We start from the raw sequence: 10,853 nt of genomic DNA, 5'->3' as shown, positions 1-10,853 counted from the left end.
CTTCGTCTCTTCTATAGATCTATCTCTGTCTCTGTTATCTCCATCTCTTCTCCAACTTAGTCTCTGACTCTCTGTCTCTTTTCCAACTCAATCTCCGTCTCTTCTCCAGCTCTATCTCCATCTTTTCTCTAGACTTTTGAGATTGAAGAGTTGTAATTGTAATGATAGATATTTAAAGTGTTGTATTTTATTACTGTTAGACTTTTGAGTAGTTGGATTTAGTTGAATGTTTTTATAATTAATGTCTTTTTATTTAAATTATATTATTTTAATCATGACCGGTTTACCACCGGTTCAACCCCCGTTTCAACCCTAATTGAACCATTAACCCGTGACCCAGTGCCATGACTAGTTCAATGACCGATCCGATTTTACGTACCTTGATAATAATAATAAAATAATAAAATATTTATAATTAAATTAAAATTAAGAATAATTTGATAGAGGTCTAAAATTTGAATTTTTCTCATCAAAAGTTTAGTTTTATTTTATTTTTAACTATAGAAAAGTTACCAAAGTTGACTCGAGCTTTTGTGCTATAATAAAAAATATTGGGCCATTTCTTGTAATTTTTCCCAAAGTGTTAGATCAGCATTTCAAAGAGCAAACTGGATGCAAAAAATAGAAATGAAAATGCAAAGAAGGAAAGGAAACATACGAGAGAGAGAGAGAGAGAGAGAGAAAGAAGAGGGGAGAAAGAGAGGGAGTTAGGCTTAGATTTAGGAGGCTTTACAACCGTTGCGAGCTCGGCTACACAATAGGTAAACTCCCTACTTCAATTCTCTTCCTTCCCTCTTGATTTTCTTTAATTTTTGGAAGAGAAAATTTCTACAAAGGCTTTATTCTCGTAAGCTTTAGTTTATTTGAATCCTAGGGAGGATGTTTTGAGTTTTTATATAGTGATCTAGTGTTTTGAGTGGATAATTGGATAAAAAGAGGTGTTTTGAATACAAATTAAACCCCAAGAGGTTGGGTTTTGCTCCTTAATAATTTAAGTCTATTGATTTAGTTATAATTTTGCTATTTGAGCCTAATAAGATTTAAATTAAGATTTGGTTTTTATTATAAGAGCTAATGGTAAAAGTTGGTAACACTAAGTGAAAGTTTTCAATTGATTAAAAATTATATGAATTGAAAATTAGCCTAGTGATGGGTAATAAATGGTTTTGGTGGTTAAGTGGTATTATGTGAATGGTTGGTTTAATATATGGACCATTGGGATGGATTATGGCTCATTAACCCAAGTTGTGTGGTATGAGCTATAGTCTTCATTAATACTATTTGTCATGATAAGTAATGTAGATCACTTATATGTTGTAGAGAATTATTGGTGAAACTTATTGAGAAGTTAAGGAACAAATCAAGTCCTATTTTGTATAAGAGGAACCCTTTTGGTACTAAAGGGTTAAGGTAACAGGGGAATTTATATTTCTTATTACTTTATTTTAGCTATTTTTGAATAAATATTACTAGCTATCATGCATTACATGTTTTAAAAGATTAAACGTGCTTTATAAGGGGTTAGAGGATACTGCTTTGATTATAATGCAAATATGTTTTCTGATTGTTTAACAATAATATTTTTTTATAGAGATGAGATTTGTTTGCATGTATTGTAATCATAAAAAATAAAAATTACACTTAAGAAAGTGTAACTAAGTAAGGTACCTTAGATAGGCTAAGGAACCATTTAAGGGAGATTTATAAATGTTATACTACCTTAGAGTGTTGAAGTGGTCAATGCTCGGGAAAGGTAGACACGAGTAAAAGGCATGATCTTGATGGAACTTCACCAATAAGAAGGTGTGGACTTTTGATATTCTATAGCACATTGTCAGTACTCAGTGTTGTCTTACGTATTGTGGGCTCAATGCACTAAAGTGGTTAGTATATTGAGTGTTTGACACCTCTCAGTGGGGGAGAGGATCTGACATATGAAGTATAAGGTTGAGTGCCTAGGCCAAGGTAGCCCTCACATGGAGGGTAAGTTAGGCTGGCTCTGGGAGGGAGTTAGCTTCAACTGCTCAGGATTTACGTCGAAGGGGCATAGGCGATTTGATAGATTAGATCATCCCTTAGATTATATTTTGTTTCTGTGGAGGTACAAGTAGGTATAAAGTTTATCTGTGAGTTAAAGAGTGCCAGGGGGCATCCTATTGGTCATGAAAGGCCATACCGACCTATGTCATGCATTCATGCATTTTAAATGGCTAAATTATATACTACGTTGAATTTATTATTCATTTATTTAATTATGGCTTACTTTATAATAATCAATGTAGATTTCTCTGTTACTAAGATTGTGGTTGTCTTACCCCTATCTTTTTAATATTTTTAGATCCAAGTGAAGGAACCAATGGAGGACGGGAAAAGGAGCAGAGCTAGGGGTTGTTTGTGAATTGTAAAGAAGTGCAACCCCTTTCCTTTAAGCAAATCTATTGTAATATATTTAGAATTAGGGTGCCAGTAGGATATAATTATGTATATGTGTGTGAATATATGTGGATTATATGGCTTGTGCATGAATTTTTATTTGCTTGTTAACTTGTGGCTAGAAAACTTGGCTATGGTATGTGGTTTTGATGGATTTATTTAATAGACCAAGTTTTCACTACAAGCAAATATTTATTTTGATATATATATGATTTCACAAGCAAATGCAAAGTGGTTGCATTATAAATAGTGTGCTATGGACAAACATACACGTTAGATATAAAGAGTGGGTGCGTGGGCCCCACAGAGATCTCTGAGCCAAGTAAAAATATTTAGCATGTGTATTCATATGTGTATATGATATTTGGAACAGTTTTTGACCACTCTTGTGTGATTTGTGCGTTTTGGAGATTTAGGGTCCATTTTGGGAAATGGTACCCGGGTGATCAAATTTTGGTATAAAGGATTTTTCTATCATTTAAATATTCTATCAGGTGTTTTTAGTCCTATTTGATGTGTCCAAAGTATTCTCATAGGTTTGTGACCATTAGGATGAGATTTGGACAATTTTGAAAATGGTTTTTACTAAAAAACTGTACTTTTGCATCCGGGTGTCTAAATCTTAATCCGACTGTTGGATATCTCTAAAATTTAGGTCACAAGTAAAACCTTTTATAAGCTTCATGTGGGCTTTGGAATCACGTTAATCGGATATCGGACGGAGAAATGAGGTACTCCAAAATTTAGTTCGGAGGAGCTGTCATGACAGGAAAAATGCTATCATGACAACAACAGTGACGATGTTGCAACTTGCACGAAATTCAATCCATATGTTGAATCTTTTCAAATTTTGGTATGCTAGTAGTACTCTTTAAAAGTGACATGTGGGATTTTGAATCGCTTCAATCGGAGGTCGGATGATGAAATGGCGTACTCTGAAAGTTAATCCAGAGATGCTGTCATGACAGCTTTTTAGATGTCATGACAGCAAAAATGACCAAACTTGTAACGTGTTTAATTTTTAATTCGACCGTTGGATTTTTTTAAAAGTTTAGTACACTTATAGCACCCTTTAAATGTGATGTGTGAGCTTTAAAATTTCTTTAATCAGAGACCGAATGGTAGAACGGCGCCTCCTAAAAGTTAGTTCGGGAGGGCTGTCATGACAGCAATTTAATGATTGCTGTTACGACAGCATCTTTTTACCTCGCTTTCGCCTAGCTTGCTTTCATGCGTTATAGGTAAAACCTATAAATTTTTTTATTTAAAAAAGTTTTAAATGATTACTTTACAATCATGTATTTGCTTAGTGATTTAAATGGTTTGTTTCCTAAGTTGGTTTTAGGATTAACTCTTTAACTACACTTAGTTTATTTAAATTGTATGATTTGTGAATAACACTCGGGCAAATGTTACACATATCAACACAAGTTATACATAGTACCAAGTGTGGATAAAAAAGTATGTACATTGGTTAAATGTACTAACCAGTGTAGTTTTGTTGGAAAACATTTTTTATAAATTAGAAAATAAATCCACACTATTTTCACAAATAATCAATATAGATATCTTAAGAATATTTTTGAATTATATATATATATCTACACCGGTGCCATGAGTAACCAGTGTAGATATCTCAAGAAATTTTTTTAAAAAATAAATATATAATATATTTATATATCAGTTTTACATGTAACCGATTTAGATGTCTATATCTACATTGTTTATGCATAGAATTGGTATAGATATCATGTCATATTTCTATTTATTTAGAAAAATGTCACCACCTTCTATTTTTACACCATGTGCGCCTGAACTGGTGTAGATAGATGGGTGTAAATGGCATGTTTTTTTACTAGTATTTATTTTTTGATTGCTTACAGGTATTTTCTTATTTGAAACAATCCTATTTAAGACACAATTAGATATTAAATGTGAGTAATCTTCCAATAGGTGGAGAATTGTTTTATATTTAAATGTTTTTAAAACTGTTTTCATGTTTTATTTTAAAAAAATAAGAAACATCTTAAAATTATTTTTTTTATTTGCAAATCATTCTATATTTAACTATTGTAACTTGCTTCAGCTAAGGCCAACTATAGGTCACTATTATTAACTATTATTGACCACTACTATTGACCAATTTTTTAACTCTAAAATTATTTTTTAATTCATATAATCAAACAGGTTTTTTTTAGTTTTGTTTTGAAAAACAATAACCAAACGAGCCCATAACTTAGTCTAGAAAAAGACTGTTCAATTTTTATAACAAGGATCATAACATAGATGTGAACATACACTTAGATATGACTATTTGAGTATTTAGATAATAACAATGATTGAATTTGAATTAATTATTAATTAGTAATATTAAAAATCATATAATTATAAAAAAACAAATTCAATTTTTTTTTTCCTTTTTCCTAGTGATATGAAGGTAAATTACTTTTAACAAAGTTATTACATAGCCATCCTTAAAAAAATTCACATGGAATAGAAGACTTGAATTGAGAGTTTTTTCTTGAGATAGAAGTATCAATAAAGGCAAAGCCACCTCATGTGACCTCTGATTAGAAAAAAAAAAAAAAATTTCTTAACATTTTGTGTTGTGCATGTTTTGTGTCTTCATTGGCTCACAAGACCTTATCCTTCAAGCACTAGTTCATTTTCATATCCTTTTTAATACTCCTTCAGGTATTACATATTCTTATATTAAGTTTTATAAAACACTTTTAATCAAATTACGTTTCTCAATATCTTAATTAATTATCTTTAAAATTACATTCTCTTTTCATATTTACTATTGTTTAATAATACTCCTCAATTAGAAAATATTATTAACTATCACCCTGATTTTAGTATTTAGAAAAATTTAATTGCAGTTTAAACAACCCAAAATGCCTTATATATATTTTGAACATGATATTTTTATAAAAATTCCTTTTAATATTAAAGGAAGGGAGTATAAAATTGGAAGAATGACAAAAAAGTTTTAAAAGGATTGATTAATTTAAGTTAGTTCCCAAGTGTCAAACTTTAAAAATTTATAACTCAATCTCTCAATTTTACAATTGCATTGTGATGAATTTATAACTTATTTTTTAAATTTTAACATAGTTTAAGAATAAAAAAATTATCTCTCTTATTAAAATTTAAAATACAAGTTACAAATTTATCATAATAGAATTACAAAATTGAGGGATTTAATTATAAATTTTTAAAATTTGACACTCGAAGTCTAACTTAAATTAATTGATTCTTTTCAAACCTCTTTGCCATTCTCCCTATAAACTTCCCTTAACTAATTCATGGAATACAAAAAAAGGTAGATCAGTTTGTTATATTTAATTAATACCTTGTTCAAATCACAATATAAAGAATTTTTTGAAAGTTTTATTTTATTTATTTTTTTTTAAATGATGTATTGAAATTTCAATTATCAATATCAAGACATTTATTTAGGATCTTTAATGAGGATTTAATTGAAATGATGTAAACTTTTTAAGTGGATCTTATATTTAGAACTTGAGAGAGTATATATAGTACCTAATTAATATTCCTTCCTTTTTTAAATATAAGTAAATTTTAATCATTTCACATATTAAGTACCTTAAAATCAGTCAAGACGAGAATCATTTAATTGATCATGCCCTTTTTTTAAAAGTTCTTTTTGGAGAAATTGTTTTTTTTATTTACTTGTGCTTTTAAAATATGGCAAGACATTAATAATTATTACTAATCTTAAAAGTCCAAGACAACAACTAAGGACATATTGTGAAATTAAATAAAAAATGCAGTATTTTTAAATTTGAGTTTTAAAATTTGTAATGAACTTCCTCATGCAAAGAAAACAGAGGGAGTAGTAAACATGGCTGGCACTTTAGCATATTAGAATAAATATATGCAATTAGTCATAAACATGATGAGGGCAAGCAAATCCTGAGGTAATATTAGCACTTAATGATTTTTATTTTTTATTTTTTTAAGTTCATTAATCTATGTAACTGTTGTAGTAATCGATTAATTTTTGTGTTGCCATCAACTATCCAATTTGAATAGCGCTGATTTAATATTTTACAAAATTATTATGAAAATATAAAATTAGAAAATAACAATGAAATCCAAACTACTGATATTTGATTTAAATAGTTTATTATTTAATTAAAAATAAAATAATTATTTTGTAAAATATTAAATTTGATCCCTTCAAAATTTGATTTAAATATTGATACGGGAAGCGAAAAGGAAAGGGACAAGATGATGCAGCGAAGCTGGGTCCAATCAAGCATGATAATATGGCATTTAATCAAGAAAACAATTTGACAATTTTTTTAAAAAATGAAGGAAATAATAAATTTAAAAATTAGTAAAAGTTAAAATAATATTTGTCCAAAAAAAAGTTAAAATAATGTGTGTAAAATTACTTGTGCCATGTTTGGAAAATCATTATATATAATAAGAATTAAGGAACTATAACCGTTTGAAAAATGACATGATAGCATAATCCGACTTCAAGTTTGGCGTGTTGGCTTCTATGTATGATGTGCATGATTCATGCGCCAGACATGCGGATCATGTGTGCTTGACATAAACAATTAAAGAAATGGAGTAAATATTTAAGACTTTTATCATATATAAATTAAGAGATTAATAGGTCCAAATAAAATTAAATTTTTTTGGTAAAAAAATTAAAATATTTATTAAAATTACAGAGAAAATTGAAGTCTATAAGTTATCATCTGATCTTGTGAAGTTAATCAAATTTATGCTTATTGAAAAAAATGTAACTTCCTATAACATTAAAATTGTAAAAAATGTAACTTTCCAACTTTATCTTTCTTTACATAATACTTATAATAAATTATTATCTAAAAATTTAAATAATAATAAATAAATAAGAGATAAAATTAAAAAAATAATTACTCAAACTTTACCTTGTATTAATGACTAATTATTCTAAAAATCTAGAATAATCCTTGTAATCAAAGCGTTGTTTATATTTATTGTTCCTTTTAAAAATTTAAAATTTAATATTTTTTTAATATCATATGATAACATTTTTTATAATTATTTGATTGAATCCAATTATTATTGTCAAATGAGATATTACCATCCATCGGATCCTAATCCGTAGAGTGCTTCAATTCCTGTGCCATTTATGAAGCTTGAAAATTTTGGTGACAACGCACGCTTACAAGAAAAGAAACAAAGGAACCGCCTTTGTCATTCTGGGACCCACAGAGACTCCATTTCTTTTATTATTATTATTATTATTTTTGGAGATTCCAAGCTTAACCAGGGCAAGGTTGGGTTAACTTTTGACCACCCTCATGAGTTTAGGCCCGTTTGACCATGAAATACTGAAATAGTGAAATGAATCATCACTATTGTCATATTCACAAAAGTTTCCGCCTTTATGAGTTTCACAATTCCCCAGAACAATCTACGGGTTGATTCAACAATCAATCACTGTAATAAACTAATAATAACCAATAAACTTGTTACATTCTTCAATTCCTTTTACGTACATAAGTAAATAAGCATGCTCATCAATGTCATACATGATGTGAAGCTAGCTGGGCATTAGTGTTGAGTTGAAAACTGTGCGTCACATAATAGAGACGCGCACACGCCGATCACCACCATATCAACTGGAATCGCCTTTTTCTTGAGAGGTCTCTGTTCTTCTTTGTCTGTTCTTTCTTTCTTTCTTCCCTCTCTTGCCTCATCCAACTAATCCAACCTGATATAGCTTGTTGGAATCGAAAAGTGAAAACCCATCATCAACAATCATGGCTTTCTTGGTGTATTTACTGCTTCTCTCAATCTCAGCCTTGATTGGCCAGTCAAGTAAGCGATCCTGGTTTTCTGTGCCTATATGGTGTTTGTGGTTTTTCCTCAACCAGATTTTGATGATTATGAGATCTGGGTTTTCACCACGTTCTTGTCTTTGTGAGATGGGTTTTGTGTTTCGATTAAAGAGAACTCTGAAGCCTGCTTTTAAGATCAGAAAGGGCTAGAGAAAAAGGTTTGATCTTGTGGGGACTAAACTGTTCTCTCTCTTGAACAGGTGCTCTTTATTGTGTATGCAAAGATGGTGTGGGTGATCAAGTGCTTCAGAAAAATATAGATTATGCTTGTGGAGCTGGAGCTGACTGTACTCCAATTCTTCAAAATGGAGCTTGTTATAACCCTAACACTGTGAAAGATCACTGTAACTGGGCTGTTAATAGCTACTTTCAGAAAAGTGGTCAAACTCAGGGAAGCTGTGATTTTGCAGGCACTGCCACAACAAGTGCTAACCCACCATGTAAACTACACTACCCTGAATTCCTGATCCTCCAAACTATTTTTTTGGGGACTCAAGCTTGAGGGATTTTAGTTTTACTGTTTCTAATGCTCTCTCTCTCTCTTGTTCTTGTGGCCTTTTTCTCATTGATCTGCAGCTACTTCATCTTCTTGCGTTTATCCCTCAAGGTATGTCTCCTGATTTTGGATCTTCAGTCTTTTGTGCTGTAAGTTGGGTGGAAGTGGGAAATCCCCTTTTTTTTTTGTCCTTTTTTTGTTCTTTTTTAAATATAAAATTGGGAATCTTGTTCAAACCTGATTGATCTTTCCCAGTTTTTATTCAATAATCTTTTTGCAAGAAACCAATCCTCTGTTTTTCATTCATATCCTCTTGTTATGTTCTATTTTGCTGCCATTATTAGCATACAAAAAGGATTTCATAACACTTTTTTTCCCCTCCTTAGAGTTCTGTTCTTGCAAGAACGCTTCTCAAACTGATTTGTTTTGTAAAAAAGAAGACAGAAATAAAGACATGTTTTTGGTTTGGTTTGGTTGATCTATCTACTTTCCCAGATTCTGAAGTATAAAAAGTTTCAGCTAAAAGGTCCTTTTCCAGATATACCATCATGTTTCTTGCCTGACACAACAAATAATCTCAATTAACTGGCATGTGATCTGGATGTTTCATCAGTAATTTGTCTTGTTCTATCCTCTCACGTTGTTGTTGACCCAAGATCTGCCCTAAAAACTGCATTTGATCAATTAGGGTCCGGATACTTAGTATATAATCTTGTTGATCAATTAGTTAGCTTCTTCTTGCAGCAACACAGGCACCCCAACAACTGGTACACCAGGAACATCTCCTTCCACCATCTCACCACCAACCGGCACCGGAACAGGAACCGGTATTGGAACCGGCACCGGCACCGGCACCGGCAATGGGAGTCCTGTGTTTGGAATTAGCCCATCAGCATCTACATCACCATTCAATGATGGTAGCAATGGGGGAAAGATTCTTGTGGAAGGCACTAAACTACTGATTCCTCTTGTTTTTACCTTGTGGTTATCTTTTCTCAGATTCTAAAAGGTACAGTGCTTGCTGTTATTGTAAGTTAGGATTGATGTTGTTGTTGTTGTTGTTGTTGTTGTTGTTGTTGTTATTTTATTTTATTATTAAAAGGAAAATACTGGTGGGGTTTGATTTGTGGATGAGATTTTGCCACTGCAGAGGATGGGTAGTCATGTAAATTTATTTTCTGATTTGAGAGAGAATCATCCAGAAACAATACCTCAATTGGGTTTAGTTAGAATTTGTTTGGTTTATTATTGTTATTATTATTTTTTATTTTTCTTACATTTTCTCCCTGTTTGTGTATCTGTGGGAGGCAGTATTTTATATTAAAAAAAATTAATGAAATTTTAGCCACATAAAATTGATTGATTATTCATTCTAACGGCCGACGTGTCGTTTTCAGCTGATGGAGACGTTGTATTCTTTTATGCGCTTGTCAATGCAAGTACGTGGCGTGACCCCTTTTGTTTAGAGAGAATTTCATTTATGAATTAGAGACGTGATTGATTTATTCACAATAAGATCAAAAGATAAAATTGAAATTATCTTTATATGTGAAGTAAGTAATAAGTCATTTTTCCATTTTTTATTTGGTATAAATAAGTTACAAAATTAATAAGTATTGTGAAATTAATTAATAAAATCATATGATTAATAAGTAATATAGTTTAGTTTAAGAGTTATTGATTTAATGAGTGAAGTAATTAATAAGTCATGTTGAAGAACTAACAAGTAAAATTACTTAACAAATGATATAATTCAGTTGAGTGTGTCAAGCAAAATTAAGTAATTAATAAATTTTGTTAAAAAATTAATAAAAAAATAACTTTTGATTCCTGCAGTTTGGTTGTATTTTATATAGGTATTTGTATTTTTTTTAATATTTTGGGTCTCCATAGTCTCATTTTTTGGTGTTCTAGGATCTTAAATGATCAAAATGATCAAAGTGTGAGGACATTAAATGAATATAAAATACCAAAAATAATAGTATAAAGATTTAAAATATTAAAAAAATATAAAGATTTATAATAAAATATGAGTAAAGTGTAGGAATTAAAAG

General features: G+C 30.4%; 1 protein-coding gene across 1 annotated transcript; it reads left to right on the top strand.

The window, feature by feature from the left end:
• Positions 1-7,860: 7,860 nt before the first annotated feature.
• On the top strand, positions 7,861-10,044 carry LOC129322708 (PLASMODESMATA CALLOSE-BINDING PROTEIN 3-like). The gene is made up of 5 exons (XM_054969043.1): positions 7,861-8,108; positions 8,186-8,283; positions 8,504-8,743; positions 8,880-8,910; positions 9,544-10,044. The coding sequence occupies exons 2-5, from the start codon at positions 8,226-8,228 to the stop codon at positions 9,803-9,805; spliced, it is 591 nt and encodes a 196-aa protein (XP_054825018.1). The 5' UTR covers positions 7,861-8,108; positions 8,186-8,225; the 3' UTR covers positions 9,806-10,044.
• Positions 10,045-10,853: the final 809 nt, after the last annotated feature.

The sequence above is a fragment of the Prosopis cineraria genome, unplaced genomic scaffold (genome assembly GCF_029017545.1).
Source record: "Prosopis cineraria cultivar Desert tree isolate PC_DT_omini unplaced genomic scaffold, ASM2901754v1 PC10, whole genome shotgun sequence".
In the NCBI taxonomy this organism is placed as follows: Eukaryota; Viridiplantae; Streptophyta; class Magnoliopsida; order Fabales; family Fabaceae; genus Prosopis; species Prosopis cineraria.
This window is presented reverse-complemented; position numbering and strand designations above follow the sequence as displayed.

Excerpts from the sequence above, each read along its gene's own strand:
- LOC129322708 (XM_054969043.1), top strand. The coding sequence starts at position 8,226 with ATGGCTTTCTTGGTGTATTTACTGCTTCTCTCAATCTCAGCCTTGATT. Across the intron at positions 8,284-8,503 it reads AGCCTTGATTGGCCAGTCAA|GTGCTCTTTATTGTGTATGC; the intron begins GTAAGCGATCCT and ends TCTCTTGAACAG. Across the intron at positions 8,911-9,543 it reads TCTTGCGTTTATCCCTCAAG|CAACACAGGCACCCCAACAA; the intron begins GTATGTCTCCTG and ends TTCTTCTTGCAG.